General features: G+C 38.2%; 1 gene segment (V, D, J or C) and 1 further gene; both read right to left on the minus strand.

Moving 5' to 3' along the window:
* The window catches only part of Igh (immunoglobulin heavy chain complex), a 2,751,187-nt gene that overhangs the window by 1,175,576 nt on the left and 1,556,363 nt on the right, over positions 1-19,248 (minus strand).
* Ighv6-6 (immunoglobulin heavy variable 6-6) lies at positions 445-744 on the minus strand. The segment is given in 1 exon segment: positions 445-744. A coding segment is annotated over 1 exon segment (300 nt).

The raw sequence follows: 19,248 nt of genomic DNA on the forward strand, positions 1-19,248 counted from the left end.
TATCCTTAACTCTACACCATTTTGCATCGCCTGTAATAGTCAGAAGGTTCAAACAGCCCCAGACAAAATTGTTTTCAGGACACTCGAAATAATCATGTATGAGTCTGGAATACTGAATTGCTAACTTTGGTCTAAGAGTCCACTAACAACAAGTGAAAGCAGCTCATTAAAATCAAGCAGTATGATTTGCATTAGAATGAATGAAATGAATTGGCAAAGACAGAAACAGCCATTTTTGTCCTAAGATGCTGACTGGCTCAGGTACATGGAGCCCACACTTGATAGTAGAATGGTATCCAGAGAAAGTGGTTTTGCCTCCCTAAGAGCTCTATAAAGAGTAGCTCCTGTTCCTGGTTTACATGGCCACTGTGCTCCCCCTAATGGACCTCAGAAAACCTGCAGCAAGGTTTGTGGATAGGTTCATAATAAAGCCTTCTCACTGTGCCTGGTACAGTAATAAATGCCAGTGTCTTCAGCTCTTAAGCTGTTCATTTGCAGGTAGACACTACTTTTGGAATCATCTCTTGAGATGGTGAACCTCCCTTTCACAGACTCAGCATAGTATGTTGCATGATTATTAGCTTTGTTTCTAATTTCAGCAACCCACTCAAGCCCCTTCTCTGGAGACTGGCGGACCCAGTCCATCCAGGCGTCACTAAAAGTGAATCCAGAGGCAGCACAAGAGAGTTTCATGGATCCTCCAGGTTGCACCAAGCCTCCTCCAGACTCCTCAAGCTTCACTTCACTCTGGACACCTGAAAACACAGAGAATCTAGTCAGTAAGCAGTCAAAACATTCAGTGTTCCTCTCACTCCCCTCTAATCACATGCAGTATCCCTATTATCTATGAATTACCTTTTAAGAGAAAAACTATGAATACACAGTTCAGTCCCAAGTACATCGTGAATGTTCTATGTCTGTGTTTGTCACTGAAGAGAAAAACTTGTGAGTCCAGGTTTGTGCATCTGTCAGAGCTTCATGGTCAGGGCTGTTTTTTATGAGCATAGGGAAATATTATTTGCATGTCTTCGTGCTATATCATGAGTTCAGGGGTGGAAGTCTTAGAGGATTCCAATACTAGTGCAGATGTCTGAGAAATAATAAAAACTGAAGTAGCATTATAGAATGAAATCATCACTTACTCTTCTGTGTTTACAGCTCAGTTAACTTTGTGTATGCCTGAGTTCTGTATTTATTCCCAGCGCTATGTGGATAAGTTAGTGGTGGGAAGAGCATAATCATGTTTGAATTATGTGTGTGCTACATTAACTGTATCTCCAAAGAGAAAACAAGTAAATAGAAAAATAAAATTATTTATATTCAATATATATATATCCAGTTATATATACCTATATAAATTTGCCGCCTTACTTTATTATCCTTCATACATGCAAACTCTTGTACTGTGTTTGCAGAAACAGGAAACAAGGTCATAGGAATGTTGAACAAGAAATAACTAATATATTATAATTTAGGGAGATTTTTAAAATCTTTACTGAATAACAACTGCCTACATAAAATTGAAGTAGCAAAATTTATCTGAGGCAATAACTCAGTGTTACAGCATAGCATGCATAAAGCTTAAAATTTAATCATAGAACTTTATAAAATAGATATGGATTATACTTGAGATTATTTCTTGATTTAAAAAGTGAATATACACTGAAGGTCTGCATGTATCACTTAGTTCCTCCAGTGCTGAACTTCCCATCCACCATATAGCCTACCTCCTCTCTACTCCAAATGTATGCCCAGTTCATTTGTGACCTCCCTAAGCACCAGGTAAAGATAATTTTGCATGCTATATGTTTGTGTTCTGATAATCACCAAAGACTTGCCTTTCTCTCATCAACATCTAGGTCTGCATTTTCTCATAGGAAGGACCCATCTGGCCACATTTAGACTTGCCTATCCTGCATGTCCAGTTGTCCAGCCCCTTCCTCTCCCACAGCCTAATTTCTTCCTGTGATCTCCTTCTCTTCTCTCTCATGTTGCCTTTCTCCTCCCCTCATCATTAGCACTATTCTTCATTGGCTTGCTTTTCTGAGCTATTAAGTACACATTGCTCTCACCTCATAGGAAGAGCACTCCTCTAGACTCTTGTCTTCAAGTGCTGACAGACTTCCTGGCTTTGCCAGCATTTTCCCCCCTCATACCATTGAATGTGCTTGCACCCTTAATGCTATAAATTGCCTTTCCCACCTCTTATCTCACAGGCTTTGTGCCTCCTGACTCTGATCAGTCCAAGTTCATCCACTGAAGCCTTGTTCAAGGTAAGGCTACAAAACTTGAAGAGACTCACAAGACATCAAGGTATAAAAGGTCAATCAATTGGTGTCCTGACACTTGAATGATATCTGGTCATATACACAGTAATCCTGGATAATAGTTCTACAAACGATAATAATAGTCACATTTGCTTGACTCATTCTTCATCTGAACAGTATACACACACTCTAAATTAAAATTGTAAATTAATATAAAAACTTACACTCTAACAATGCTAGATAAACTGGACAAAAGAAAATTATATTATATTATCTACTAGAATTAAGTCCTTAAGGTGTAAATGATGGAAAGACATGAATTTTAAATGAAATTGGTGCTGTTCTTTTTTTTTTTCCTTTTGGCTAAAATGTTCTTTACCAAAAGTATACTTTATTATCCATAGATATTTTTTTTAATTAGGTATTTAGCTCATTTACATTTCCAATGCTATACCAAAAGTCCCCCATACCCACCCACCCCCACTCTCCTACCCACCCACTCCCCCTTTTTGGCCCTGGCGTTCCCCTGTACTGGGGCATACTAAGTTTGCGTGTCCAATGGGCCTGTCTTTCCAGTGATGGCCGACTAGGCCATCTTTTGATACATATGCAGCTAGAGTCAAGAGCTCCGGGGTACTGGTTAGTTCATATTGTTTTTCCACCTATAGGGTTGCAGATCCCTTTAGCTCCTTGGGTTCTTTCTCTAGCTCCTCCATTGGGAGCCCTGTGATCCATTCATTAGCTGACTGTGAGCATCCACTTCTGTGTTTGCTAGGCCCCGGCATAGTCTCACAAGAGATAGCTACATCTGGGTCCTTTCGATAAAATCTTGCTAGGGTATGCAATGGTGTCAGCGTTTGGATGCTGATTATGGGGTGGATCCCTGGATATGGCAGTCTCTACATGGTCCATCCTTTCATCTCAGCTCCAAACTTTGTCTCTGTAACTCCTTCCATGGGTGTTTTGTTCCCAATTCTAAGGAGGGGCATAGTGTCCACACTTCAGTCTTCATTCTTCTTGAGTTTCACGTGTTTAGCAAATTGTATCTTATATCTTGTTTATCCTAGGTGTGGGGCTAATATCCACTTATCAGTGAGTCCATATTGTGTGAGTTCCTTTGTGAATGTGTTACCTCACTCAGGATGATGCCCTCCAGGTCCATCCATTTGGCTAGGAATTTCATAAATTCATTCTTTTTAATAGCTGAGTAGCTACTCAATTGTGTAGATGTACCACATTTTCTGTATCCATTCCTCTGTTGAGGGGCATCTGGGTTCTTTCCAGCTTCTGGCTATTATAAATAAGGCTGCTATGGAACATAGTGGAGCATGTGCCCTTCTTACCAGTTGGGGCATCTTCTGGATATATGCCCAGGAGAGGTATTGCTGGATCCTCCGGTAGTACTATGTCCAATTTTCTGAGGAACTGCCAGACGGATTTCCAGAGTGGTTGTACAAGCCTGCAATCCCACCAACAATGGAGGAGTGTTCCTTTTTCTTCACATCCTCGCCAGTATCTGCTGTCACCTGAATTTTTGATCTTAGCCATTCTGACTGGTGTGAGGTGGAATCTCAGGGTTGTTTTGATTTGCATTTCCCTGATGATTAAGGATGTTGAACATTTTTTCAGGTGCTTCTCTGCCATTCGGTATTCCTCAGGTGAGAATTCTTTGTTCAGTTCTGAGCCCCATTTTTTAATGGGGTTGTTCGATTTTCTGAAGTCCACCTTCTTGAGTTCCTTATATATGTTGGATATTATTCCCCTATCTGATTTAGGATAGGTAAAGATCCTTTCCCAATCTGTTGGTGGTCTTTTTGTCTTATTGACGGTGTCTTTTGCCTTGCAGAAACTTTGGAGTTTCATTAGGTCCCATTTGTCAATTCTCGATCTTACAGCACATGCCATTGCTGTTCTGTTCAGGAATTTTTCCCCTGTGCCCATATCTTCAAGGCTTTTCCCCACTTTCTCCTCTATAAGTTTCAGTGTCGCTGGTTTTATGTGAAGTTCCTTGATCCACTTAGATTTGACCTTAGTACAAGGAGATAAGTATGGATCGATTCGCATTCTTCTACATGATAACAACCAGTTGTGCCAGCACCAATTGTTGAAAATGCTGTCTTTCTTCCACTGGATGGTTTTAGCTCCCTTGTTGAAGATCAAGTGACCATAGGTGTGTGGGTTCATTTCTGGGTCTTCAATTCTATTCCATTGGTCTACTTGTCTGTTTCTATACCAGTTCCATGCAGTTTTTATCACAATTGCTCTGTAGTAAAGCTTTAGGTCAGGCATGGTGATTTCACCAGAGGTTCTTTTATCCTTGAGAAGACTTTTTGCTATTCTAGGTTTTTTGTTATTCCAGATGAATTTGCAAATTGCTCCTTCTATTTCGTTGAAGAATTGAATTGGAATTTTGAAGGGGATTGCATTGAATCTGTAGATTGCTTTTGGCAAGATAGCCATTATACAATGTTGATCCTGCCAATCCATGAGCATGGGAGATCTTTCCATCTTCTGAGATCTTCTTTAATTTCTTTCTTCAGAGATTTGAAGTTTTTATCATACAGATCTTTCACTTCCTTAGTTAGAGTCACGCCAAGATATTTTATATTATTTGTGACTATTGAGAAGGGTGTTGTTTCCCTAATTTCTTTCTCAGCCTGTTTATTCTTTGTATAGAGAAAGGCCATTGACTTGTTTGAGTTTATTTTATATCCAGCTACTTCACCGAAGCTGTTTATCAGGTTTAGGAGTTCTCTGGTAGAATTTTTAGGGTCACTTATATATACTATCATATCATCTGCAAAAAGTGATATTTTGACTTCCTCTTTTCCAATTTGTATCCCCTTGATCTCCTTTTGTTGTCGAATTGCTCTGGCTAATACTTCAAGTACTATGTTGAAAAGGTAGGGAGAAAGTGAGCAGCCTTGTCTAGTCCCTGATTTTAGTGGGATTGCTTCCAGCTTCTCTCCATTTACTTTGATGTTGGCTACTGGTTTGCTGTAGATTGCTTTTATCATGTTTAGGTATGGGCCTTGAATTCCTGATCTTTCCAAAACTTTTATCATGAATGGGTGTTGGATCTTGTCAAATGCTTTTTCTGCATCTAACGAGATGATCATGTGGTTTTTGTCTTTGAGTTTGTTTATATAATGGATTACATTGATGGATTTTTGTATATTAAACCATCCCTGGATTCCTGGAATAAAACCTACTTGGTCAGGATGGATGATTGCTTTAATATGTTCTTGGATTCGGTTAGCAAGAATTTTATTGAGGATTTTTGCATCGATATTCATAAGAGAAATTGGTCTGAAGTTCTCTATCTTTGTTGAGTCTTTCTGTGGTTTAGGTATCAGAGTAATAGTGGCTTCATAAAATGAGTTGGGTAGAGTACATTCTACTTCTATTTTGTGAAATAGTTTGTGCAGAACTGGAATTAGATCTTCTTTGAAGGTCTGATAGAACTCTGCACTAAACCCGTCTGGTCCTGGGCTTTTTTTGGCTGGGAGACTATTAATAACTGCTTCTATTTCTTTAGGTGATATGGGACTGTTTAGATGGTCAACTTGATCCTGACTCAACTTTGGTACCTGGTATCTGTCCAGAAATTTGTCCATTTCGTCCAGGTTTTTCAGTTTTGTTAAGTATAACCTTTTGTAGAAGGATCTGATGGTGTTTTGGATTCCTTCATGATCTGTTGTTATGTCTCCCTTTTCATTTCTGATTTTGTTAATTAGGATTTTGTCCCTGTGCCCTTTAGTGAGTCTAGCTAAGGGTTTATCTATCTTGTTGATTTTCTCAAAGAACCAACTCCTCGTTTGGTTAATTCTTTGAATAGTTCTTCTTGTTTCCACTTGGTTGATTTCACCCCTGAGTTTGATTATTTACTCCTCTTGGGTGAATTTGCTTCCTTTTTTTCTAGAGCTTTTAGATGTGTTGTCAAGCTGCTAGTATTTGCTCTCTCCCGTTTCTTCTTGGAGGCACTCAGAGCTATGAGTTTCCCTCTTAGAAATGCTTTCATTGTGTCCCAAAGGTTTGGGTACGTTGTGGCTTCATTTTCATTAAACTCTAAAAAGTCTTTAATTTCTTTCTTTATTCCTTCCTTGACCAAGGTATCATTGAGGAGAGTGTTGTTCAGTTTCCACGTGAATGTCGGCTTTCCATTATTTATGTTGTTATTGAAGATCAGTCTTAGGCCATGGTGGTCTGATAGGATACATGGGACAATTTCAATATTTTTGTATCTGTTGAGGCCTGTTTTGTGACCAATTATATGGTCAATTTTGGAGTGGGTCCCGTGAGGTGCTGAGAAGAAGGTATATCCTTTTGTTTTAGGATAAAATGTTCTGTAGATATCTGTTAGGTCCATTTGTTTCATATCTTCTGTTAGTTTCACTGTTTCCCTGTTTAGCTTCTGTTTCCACGATCTGTCCCTTGATGAAAGTGGTGTGTTGAAGTCTCCCACTATTATTGTGTGAGGTGCAATGTGTGCTTTGAGCTTTACTAAAGTGTCTTTAATGAATGTGGCTGCCCTTGTATTTGGAGCGTAGATATTCAGAATTGAGAGTTCCTCTTGGAGGATTTTACCTTTGATGAGTATGAAGTGTCCCTCCTTGTCTTTTTTGATAACTTTGGGGTGGAAGTCGATTTTATCCGATATTAGAATGGCTACTCCAGCTTGTTTCTTCAGACCATTTGCTTGGAAAATTGTTTTCCAGCCTTTCACTCTGAGGTAGTGTCTGTCTTTTTCCCTGAGATGGGTTTCCTGTAAGCAGCAGAATGTTGGGTCTTGTTTGTGTAGCCAGTCTGTTAGTCTATGTCTTTTTATTGGGGAATTGAGTCCATTAATATTAAGAGATATTAAGGAAAAGTAATTGTTGCTTCCTTTTATTTTTGTTGTTAGAGTTGGCATTCTGTTCTTGTGGCTGTCTTCTTTTTGGTTTGTTGAGGGATTACTTTCTTGCTTGTTCTAGGGCGTGATTTCCGTCCTTGTATTGCTTCTTTTCTGTTATTATCATTTGAAGGGCTGGATTCGTGGAAAGATATTGTGTGAATTTGGTTTTGTCGTGGAATACTTTGGTTTCTCCATCTATGGTAATTGAGAGTTTGGCCGGGTATAGTAGCCTGGGCTGGGGTGCTGTTCTTAAAAGCAGCACCTTAACCAAAAGCCAAGGAACAGAGGATGTCACTGTTGAATGTGTCAGACTTCCAAAAAATATTCCTTATCAATTCTTCATAACTTTTCCCATGTCTAAGGAAATGATGGATTACTGTCAAATTCTTTCTATCACTTCTGTATCTTGACACAAAAGATATTAAAAGAAGATATTGAAGGAAAGTCCAAAGGGAGACAGTCCCACCTAGAGATCCATCCCATTTACATACACCAAACTCTGACATGATTTCAAATGCAAAGAAGCACCTGCTGTCAGCAGACTGATATAGCTGCCTCCTGAGAGGCTCTGCCAGCACCTGACCAATACAGATGCAGATGCTACGAGGCATTCATCAGGGTGGGCTTGAGGACCACAGCTGAGGAGTTAGGAGACGAAATGGAAGAGATGAAGAGGTTTGTAACCCCATGTAAAGAACAACACTATCAATTAACCAGGCCACCCAGAGCTCCCAGAGTCAAAAGCAATAACTAAAGAATACACATGGAGGGACTCATAGCTATATATATGGCAGAGATTTGCCTTATCTGACATCAATGGGAGGGGAGAATATTGGACCTGTGGAGGTTTGAGGCCCCAGCTTAAGAGGATGCTAAAGCAGTGAGGCAGGAGTGAGTGGGTAGGTGGGTAGAGCACCTTCATAGAGGTAAATGGGAGTGGAAATGGGTCAGGGTTTATGGTGGGCTAACTGGGAAGGGGGACAATATTTAAAATGTAAGTAAATAAAATAACCAGTAATGAAGGAAATCTATAATTAAATGTATTTGTTGAATACAAAAATTTCTAACCAATTGCTTGTCATTCAACATCAGAAACACATTAAGGAGATGGCACATTATATCCAAGTTGACTATTTGTAGAGAGGCAAATATTGCTCAATATACATTTACCAATCAATAAAATACATCAAGTAAATGCAAAGACATAAATTACATAAGTATTTCCATTTATGCTTAAATGACACTTGGCAAATTTCAACATGCCTTTACAAAAAATAAAGGTGTGGAATCTTCATTAATGGGTGTAATGAGCCTCAAAATCATAAAGCCTTTGTGGAACAAGATTATAGCCAAAGTCTATTAAATGAAGACAAAATGAAAGCATTTACTATAAAGTCATGAACAAAACAAAGACACACACTTTCTATTTCCTTATCCAATATAGTGTATGTTGTCTTACGTACAGCACTTAGAAAAGAAGAGAGAAAGCAACAGGAATAGAATGGGAAGATGCCAAAGTACCTCTACTTTCACAGAGCATGATGCTTTATTTAGAGAACATGACTGAATAGAAACAAACTTTCAGACATAAAACGTACAGTAAAGTTTCAGGATACAAGTCTTAGTGCACAAACAAAGGAACATAAATAACCAATACAACAGGTTCTTCCTCCTCCAGAACGACTGATCAAATTTAATGATCTCCAATGATAATTATATAGTGATTATAAGTTTCAGAGTTTACTTAATAAATCAGAGTTTCTATATTATGATTGGTGAGAAAGAAACACAGAAATACTCCCTCTGTCTCTGTATCTCCGTGTCTCTCTGTCTCTGTCTGTCTCTCGCTGTCTCTCATATATATACATATACATATATATAATGTGTGTATATTGTATAAATATATACATCTGTGTGGGAGTATATTATAGGCATATGTATGTATGTATTATATATGTGTCTCTCTCTATATATATACATATATATATATATATAGAGAGAGAGAGAGACACACACATATATATATATATATATGAATGACTGCAATTTTATATATGAATGACTGCAATTTTTCCTCTGTCCTTTCCTCCAAGACTCTTATCAATAACTCAACTCTTTCTCCCCACTACCCACCATTTATTCCTTCTCCATTTCATTTCAGAAAAGTGCAGGCCTCCCTTTGATATCAACCAGTCACTGCAATCAACTTGCAGTGAAATTAATATTTCCTCTATTAAGGAGAGACAAAAACAATCCATTATGAGGAACCTGTTCCAAAGAGAGACAACAGAGAAATAATCCCTGCTGGCACTCTTCTGTGTCCATTATGAAAATCAAGTTGTACAACTGTAAGATATGTGGAGATAACATGTGTAGAGAAGGCATAGTTCAGACCCATGAAAAGTCCCTGCTTGTTAGCTCAGTCTCTGTGAGACCCTATGAGCACAGTGTGGATGGTTCTCTTTGCGTCCTTTTGTTGTCCTTAATAACTCTGTCTCCTGCACTTATCCTTCACTTCTTCCCCGAGATTCCTTAAACTCCTCATCATGTTTGACTGTGGGTTTCTGCATCAGTTTCCATCAATTGCCGGATGAAACTTCTTTGATGACATTGGGCTTTGCACCAATCCAACAGTATAGCAGGATATCATTAGGAATAATTTTGTATCCCAGTTCTTAGGGTTATCCAGCCTCTGGGTTCTGGAACACCAGGCAGTGTCAGGGTGATAAGTCTCCTTTTTGTTGCATAGATCTAAGGCAGGAGCAATCACTGGTTGGCCACTCCTGCAAGTTCTCTGCAACCTTTGTCCCAGCACATATTGCAGGCAGGACAAAAGGTAGGTCAAAATTTTATGGCCTGGGTGGTATTTCAGTTCTACCACATGCCTGATTAGAGGACTTGGTAGATTCAGGTTCCTTTTACTCCATTGCTGGAATGCTAGTTATGGTGGAGCAAGTTTTCTTGTGCACAGTGGAGCAGCCTCCTTTGGGTATATATTCAGATGTGGTATAGATTGGACTTAAGAATTATCACTTTTCTGAGAAAGAATAATTTTGCTTTCCGTAGGGGCTGTACATATTTATAGTCTGATCAGCAATGCAATGAGGGAGGGTTCCACTGGCCAGCATGAGCTATCACATGTGGTTTTTTATCTTAGCCATTCTAATAAGGGTAATATGCAATCAAATCCCAGAGTAGTTTTGATTTGCATTATGTTCAACTTTTCTTTCTCATCCCTTTTGGATCTACTGTTAAGAATTCTCTGTTTAGATCTCTTCCTTCCTTCCTTCCTTCCTTCCTTCCTTCCTTCCTTCCTTCCTTCCTTCCTCCCTCCCTCCCTCCCTCCCTCCCTCCCTCCCTCCCTCCCTCCCTGTCTCCCTCTCCCTCTCCCTCTCCCTCTCCCTCTCCCTCTCCCTCTCCCTCTCCCTCTCCCTCTCCCTCTCCCTCTCCCTCTCCCTCTCCCTCTCCCTCTCCCTCTCCCTCTCCCTCTCCCTTTCTCTCTTTCTCTCTCTCTTTCTTTCTTTCTTTCTTTCTTTCTTTCTTTCTTTCTTTCTTTCTTTCTTTTTTTCTTCACTTTATGTCTCAAAAGAACACAGCAGACCCTCCCTTCCTTCCTCCCAATTCCACCATAATGAGTTTCTCTTCCCAATTCGAACTCCCCTTTCCTCAAAGAAAGGGAAGTTCTCCTTAGGTATCATCCCACCTTAGGACATCCAGTTGCAACACATTCTCTCTTTCTGAAATGAAATAAGGCTGTCCCAGTTAGGACAAGGAGAGCCAATATCAGACAACACAGTCAGAGAAAGGCACCACTCCATTTGTTAGGAGAAACACTTGAAGATAAAGATGTATGTATGCTACAAATGTGTAGGGGTACTAGATCCAACAATTGCATGGTTTTTGGTTGGCAGAACAGTCTCTGTGAGCCTACATAGGTCCATTTTATTTGATTCTGTAGTTCTTATAGTGTGCTTCACTCAATTTTTGCTCAATTCCTGCTCAGTTCTCTCCTTCACTCTTTTATGAGACTGTCAGGGCTCTGTCTGGTGTTATTCTCATTTCTCCTAAACTTTGCCCTGGACAATGGCTATATAGATTTCATTGATGCATGCCTGCTTTTCAGTTGACCTTGGTGTGCATAATTATTCTATTATATCTGACTTTCTTACTTCTTTCTCCTTCTGCTCTGGCGAATTCTGTGAAACTAGATGGTCCCTGATGTAATGATTCTTAAACAATTAAAAATTAAGGCATGGGGTACAGCACAGCACAATCCTAATGGCCCAGGTGCAGCTGTGTGTTCTCATCTTGGAAATAATGTAATAACTGAACAAAGGTTGTTCCAGATTAATGCTTGATTTGCAAAGAAAGCTTGAAAATTTATTAGAAAATTAAAGAGCCAATATTGGGACCCCAGAAAAGAAAAAAATATTGAAGGTATGAAATAAGCTCTGCACGATATTTGAGAGTGGTTCCTGGATAAGCAACTATAGATTATGTAAAATTTTATACTAGTAAAATTAAGTTAAAATAGTGGGATTCTTAGGAGAGTCATTGTGTGCAATGTGCAGAAGCAGAAACCTAGTGGAACTATTGAGTTAAGGGTTAACTTGATTCTTTCTGGCCAACGCCTGGCAGCATTTGCAATGTAATTTTTAATTAGAGCTTCACAAGAAGATGACCTCAAAGCTCTGAGTATCATAAGTCAAAGTTAAAGTTTAAATAATGATAATTTTGCAATTATTATTACTTTGGGTATAGGCCTAAATAGGGAAGCTTGAAATTTTCGGGGACAATCATAATTCTTGGTTCTTTGTGGGACATGTTTGTTCTTTGAACTTGATTTGGCAATTAATATACAATGTCTTGTTTCTACTTGATTTTGGAGTATCAATAAAAGACTGGGGCAAGAAAAAGGCTAGAGAGCATATAGAGAGCAAGTGAGGTGTGAGTATGTGAGGTGAATATGGAAAGCAAATGAAGAGTTAGAGAGAGAGAGAGAGAGAGAGAGAGAGAGAGAGAGAGAGAGCATGAGAAGTGCATGTGAAGAATGAGAGGAGAGAATGTGAAGAGTGAGTGAAGAGAGAGTATGAGTTGTATATAGAGAGTGTGAGTGTGAATGAAAGTAGGGTGCATGTAGTGTGTGTGTGTGTGTGTGTGTGTGTGTGTGTGAGAGAGAGAGAGAGAGAGAGAGAGAGAGAGAGAGAGAGAGAGAGAGAGAGAGAGAGAGATGTGTGTGAAGAGTGTGTGAAAAGTGTGAAAGGGGAATTAACATAAGTGTGTATGCATGTGGGAGTTCAAGAAAAGCAGAGTACAGAGGAGAATGCAGAGTGTGTGTAGTCTCAATGTTCAAGCAAGCTAGAGAGAAAGAGAGCCGAGACTGAGAGAGAAAATGAGAGAGAAGAGAAAGAAACTTTAAACCTTGAAAAATTGCAGGGCAGTGGTGATGCACGCCTTTAATCCCAGCACTTGAAGTGTGAGACCAGCCTGGTCTACAAAGTAAGTTCCAGGACAGCCTGGACTATACAAAGAAACCCTGTCTGGAAAAAACACAACAAATAAAAAAACAAACAAACAAAACAAAAAACAAAAAACGAACCAAACAAACAAAAAAACCCACCCACCCCCCAAAAAAACTTGAAAATTTGTATGTCAGCTAGTACCCCAAAAAGGACTCTGTGTATATTTATTATGTACCTTCCAGATATCCCTGCTTCCAGTTGAGAACCCTGATCCTGTCTTGCGTCTGGGCCCTAGCAGAGGCCCATAGGTATCTAATGAGACTTTCAGACTGCCTTTGTTCAGGGGTGTGACAGAAGATTCTGTTCAGAGGATCACTGCAAAATTTACTAAGGTCCCAGGAACTTCTGATCTTGGTAATCAAACCAAAGGCATCCATGCTTCAATCAGTGACAACATGTATTTTTCTTCTGTGACAATGTTTTTTCTTACACAATATAATATATGGCATAATAAGGGCAGTGCACAGTAAACTTGTAAATTAAAAACAGAGGAAATACTATGTTCACATACCAGTGAAAATATATTCATTTGGGTAGTACTTTGTTTTACAAAGGTTATGTGTTTTCATCAGGTGGGTATTTTAAATAAAAGATTTGAACTGCAAAATTAGCACAATTCTCTAAATGTGTTTCTTCCTGCTTTGAAATTGTCCCTATCTTCTCATTACCTATGTAGAGTAACATGGCCCCATCTGTTCAGTCAGTGAACCTCCGGGAAGGATTCAAGGGAAGAGAGACTCATGGTAGCTATTTTTTCTCATGTAATCAAAGACACACATATATCCATTAATAGCAACAAGAGATTATATGATTAATTCTGATACATAAAATTTCTTAATAAAAATGTTCTTTACACATAACGATACAGTGAACAGAAAATAAGAGATTCTTATATTTTCACAGGAATAATCAAATACCATGGTTTTAATGAGAACTGTGCACAGTGGACTCATATCTGAAAACTTGGACCATGGTTGGTAGGGTTGTTTGGGGAAGTTTTGAAACTTCTAGGGCATGGAGACTTGCTGGATTAAGTACATCACTGGGTTTGCAATTTATAGTCTCCCCAACTTCCATTTTGCACCCTTAGACTTCTGTATCATGAGAAATGATCTTCATTTTTTCTTCTCCTGCCCTCTGCTGGCATGCCTTATTTTCCATTTAGGACTCCCCCTCTCAAGCGAGAAGCCAAGGTAAACTCATTTTCCCACAGAAGTGGCACTTAGTCATGTGCTTTTAAAACAAAAATATCAAACAAGGTTAATGTACGGGCATATATAAAAGAAGAATAACGGTTACTGAAAGGATGGTACATTGGATCTTCTGTGACAGCCTCTTGGTGGAGTGAGGGACTTTGCTGCACCAGGGAAGTAATGCCAGAGGTATTATGAAGAACAAGGTACATCCACATTCACATCTCAGTTCTACTCATTAGTCTTCTGATCATATTCATGTCTCCTTAATTTACCCAACTGATTCTCCAAGAAATCTAGAAGATTTGTGGCAAATGTGTCATGACCAACTCTTAGTACTATTTCCTAGTCCTCAGAAAGAGTTAGAGATTCACACATAGCTGGACTTGAATTAGATATCCCAGCTCTGGGTTTAGATTTTGGGGGTCAGATGCCATTTTTTTTTGCTTGAAGGGAAGAATAAGAGACATGAAATTAAAATCATGGTTGAATAAAATGAGCATTCTAAATTTCAACTGGGTCACATTAGAGTGTGATACACAGTCCTCAGAGGCAGAAGCAGGCTTTGAAATAAGATAGGTCTTATAGGTTACAGAGCCTGGTGGGCTTAATTTTGCTGATGCTTTGAATACCAAACCTGTATTAGTAATTATACAATAATTTTGTCACACTGACACTCAGCCCAGAATCTGTGTCACAGACTTACAAATATCAGTGAACTTTCTCAGCATGTGATTCTTTGAACAATTTGGGGAAGTTTAAGTTTCTGATATAACCAATTTTCTGCTCATGTATGTCAGTAAGGCTCATTTTTTAGCAAAATTATATTGTAGCAAAACTCCAGATATCCTTATAACCTGCAGACCACATATATAGACAGGATTTCAAGAAAAATCTGAAGGACAGATGCAGATCTGACACCAGAGACAAGCACTCAGTTCTGCTTCTGAACTCTATGTGTTGAGAAGCCCCTAGTCCTGAAGATATAAAAGGAAGATGTATGTCTGGGCTCTGAAGTCTCCTCATTGTGTATTTTCTATAGTCATATATGAATGTGTCCTCACATCTAAAACTTCTGACTTTCAGATAAGGCTGTTCTTGGAATTAGCTATGAAGGTGGTGGACAGGTACTTTATGGATAGCACATAGTTTGCTATCAAAGTTGTGATTTGATCTCCAATCATCTTCAGTTCTCTGTGTCCTGCCATATATATTTCACTCATTTGATACAGAATGTTAACCCAAAGGCTGCATAGGATAGCCTCAGAGACCTTCTAGATTTAACCAAGACTCTGTCAGACAAATAAATATAAGGCTATGATATATATGTCTACGTTCTGTAAGTCATATCAACTAACATCCAGTATATCAAGCTCACACAAATTACCTTTTAAAAGATTATCATGAAGAATTCAGCTCAGCTCCAACTCCAGGTTTCTTTTATCTCAAATATTCAATTTGAAAGCATGCCTGGTCATAGAGAAAGAGAAAGCAGCCAGGTGAACTTTCTCTGCATCCAAAATCACAAAATGAACTTCTTCTCCATGCCAAAAAACCCTCCAGTCTCAATGCCCCTCCCTTCTACTTCCCGTGCACCTCTCTATAAATACTCCACTTACTCTCCATGATTTTGCCCTATGTTCACTCCCTATTAACTGACTGTTTGCTCCACCTCTTGATCTATGGTTGACTTTATTTAATTCTGTATACGATAAAGAGAAAGCTATTGGATTAAAGGTACTTGCTATGGCTTAATCACACCACAACTGAAAACAGATGTGTGCATTAAATAACACACTGACAAAATATTCTACAGCAGACCGTCTTCAGCACTGATCACTAAATGGGAAGACCTGGGAAACCAGGACTGGTCTCATCTGTCACATCTGCAGAGGCATGCCTGTGCTGGTTTCTATGAAAACAAGGAGACTCTTTTGATTGCCCTCCTTCACTTTAACTAGTTCTATGGTATAAAGTCTTAGAGATATGAATGGCTAGAGATAGACAACACTGAGAATCCATAAAATAATTATAGCACAAACTATTTTGTATTTTAATGTAATTTATGTATTTTTAATAAAATTCAAAATCTTATTTTAGATTGTTCTTGTCCATATTCATCCCTCTGCTTTATTTAATTTACAGAAAGCATCAACATAAAATTTGATAGTTTTAAAAGGATTAAAATTTTATAAATGTTGAATCTAAATATTAATTAATATAAATTACTTTTATAAATATAGCTTAGTGATTATTCATACAAAAGAACTTGGTGATATCCAGTTTTTAAAAGTAAATATATGTAAGTTCTATATGGTATTATTTTTCTGTAAATAACTTGAAAGGAATTAAACTATTGAGTCTGTTTTATTTATTCATCTGGTGTTAGCCATATTTAATGTGGAGGTTCAGTGTGGCAGGTCAGTACTGTATACACTTTCAAAGGAATAAAGGAACATGTCTGTGAATACTGAAAGATGGAGACAAACCTAAGCTTCCATTCTGTGACATGCTGTGGCATCCATATACATTTCCAGTCCTGACCTACCTATAACATGGCACTTCTATATTTATTGTGGGTGAGATTCAGTAGGAAAAGTCTTAAAATATTCTCTCAATGAGTAAAGATGGTCAGATCCTATGTTTCAATTGAGGAATTCATTCAACTCTGAGAAAAACTGTCTTCATGGTAACTGAGAAATCCTTTGGATTGTGTCATTTCTCTTTCTTTAGCTTTATGGGACACTAACATGGAATTTAGCAAATAATTGCAAAGATCTTTATCAGATCTTATATATTTCAAGGCAAGGGTTTTAACATAGGTATTGGTCTCCTGGGGCTTTTCTGTAGTTAATTAAGATTTAAAAACTCTGGTAGAGTTAGGAAACACCATTGTTGGACTATAACTGAGCACATTACTCAGGATACACACAGCTCATTTATTTAAATATTTACTTTCTGATGGCTCACGTCAACAGACATTTACAAATTGCCATAGGAATCATATATCTTCTCAGTAAAAATTGTTCTACATTCAGTGTTTATCAAGCTGATTCATGGTTTCATTTTCCTTATCTTATCCCTATGTTGATGTAGCACTAAAATATTTGGTAGGCAATATTCTAGTACCTAAGAAATCACTTACAGGCAAGAAATATTGGCATATCAATCTTGTGTTATGCTAATTCATTGGAGCAGAGATAAGAAGTAATTCTATAGAGGACAGACGTTTTCACTCTCCTTGTGAAGTCCAGGCTAGGCTGTCCACTTGGTAATTATACCATGAAACTGACATTTGGTCAGAAAATTCAAATGTAACAACAACTCAACTTTCATACTAATCATAGTCTTTTTTTTAGTTCTCTTAAATACAAAGGTAAAGGAATCCCTCTTTTTTTTTCTATCCTGACTCTGTGGTTTATATTTGAAAAGGAGAATCCATGATGGTGTTGACATACTATGCATTTCATAGAGGAATGTGGTAGACCTAGAGGAATAAAAAATTTCTGTTGAACTTTACCTAGTGAAGACTCCCTTCTTAAGTGTCATGTGATCTACTGGAAAAGGTCCAGAGGATAAGGAAGGATAATGATGGACTATGAGAATACATCCCTTAGGAAAAATAAACGTACCAGTATGTAGAAAGGCACCTCAATCAGTTCTCAGTGTGAGGATCTCACACTAGTAAGAAGATTTAGGTCCAATGAGAAACAATTTGTGTACATGTTGCAGCTCTATAGAGAAACTCTTTTCATCTAGAAGTGTTTCAGCTCTGTCCTAGCAATGGGGTAAGGTTTCCCAGTGCAAGTATAACAGCAGGACTCTGAAAGGAAGAGGTTTCCTGGGCTAAAGTATTGCAGGTTTTCCAAAAGATTTACTACAAATACAAAGTGCACAAGAGAAATTATGAAAGACGTTTTCAGGGGAAGGTGGACACAAGGGTGTGGCTACCTCAGCTTGGGTACAAAGCAGCAGGAAAATGAGCTAAAGGCAGGGTTTATATAGATTCCAGAATAGCCTGGAATTGAGGAACTCTCTTATCTATATTCAAAATACAGGGACTGGTAGAAATATGCTGCAAATTCTGATTTGAGGATGGATTCAAATTAGGGGAAAAGTGCTTTTCCTTTGGCCCCCTGATCAGGGTCAAATTTGAATTATGATGTTCTCTTGTTATCTCCACCCTACAAATTGGGTTTTCTAGTCATTGGGTCCTGTTTACACAGCATATTTTCTTTGGTATGAGTCCAAATGATTGCATGAACAAGAGATTCCCATTGTGTTTTTTGATGTTGTTGTTTTGAAATAAAATTGTCAAAATATGACCATGGATCAATGGAATAGTCATTTTTACATCCATACAGGACATTGTGCCATTGTAGAATATGATTATGTGATTGGATATATATTTTAAATGTAGAATAGAAAAGAAATTATCTTATTTAAACATATTACAGTTATTATACAATCAAAATTAAAGAAATCTTCTGACTGGACCCTACTGCCTCTAAGCTCAGAGAAGGAGTTGGGAATTGAGTGCCAGACACCTATATCCCCTTACAATGACTCTTAGTGTTACATAGACTATAATCTTTATAACAGGATCTCTAATTATATCCCTGGAGATGAGTTTATGAACCCTGTCATTAACAGTACACTGCACATTCTGGCAGAGTTGGACAAAACTCAGGCTCTCCTGAGGCTTTCATGAATTCTGCTAGAAATTTCTTCTTCAACTTACATAAGGTGCAAGTGTTCAATGCGGTGTATCATTTCACTATAATGATACACCAAATGCTTTTATATTAATTGAGTTCTCCAGAGGAATAGAATTGAAACACATATTATTCAATAATTGTTTTATTTATCAGGCAAGATGTCATGGCCAGTCTTCAGTACATATCTGAATAGAGAATAACTAGACTATAATACCACCTAAGCAATAGTTCTTAAGTAGATATATGAACTTCCCAGGGATAATGAGAATAAGCAGGCAAAAGCGAAACTTCCCTACATGTGTGTCCTTTATGGAGGTAGAAATCAGTTGTTCAGCAGCAACCAATTGGTGTGGCCCAGGAGTATGGTAGATCTTCCCATCTCAAACAAGGTAACTAAGAAAACTTATTTCCTGGGTATGCTTGTTGGTTGGGATTTTACTTAATTCAAATGTAGTTCAGCTATAATGTGCATATACAGACTCACCAATACTACCCAAACAAAGACAACAACAGACAATACGTAGTAGGTGAGGGGAAGTCAGCCATGCTCCAACACTACTAGAAGGCAATCACAGGAAGCAGACAGATTCTAAGTGTAAGTGAAATAGGTAGCCCCATCCCATGAAAAAGGACACCATTTGATTATCCAGTATA

The sequence above is a fragment of the Mus musculus genome, chromosome 12 (assembly GCF_000001635.26).
Source record: "Mus musculus strain C57BL/6J chromosome 12, GRCm38.p6 C57BL/6J".
Lineage (NCBI taxonomy): Eukaryota > Metazoa > Chordata > Mammalia > Rodentia > Muridae > Mus > Mus musculus.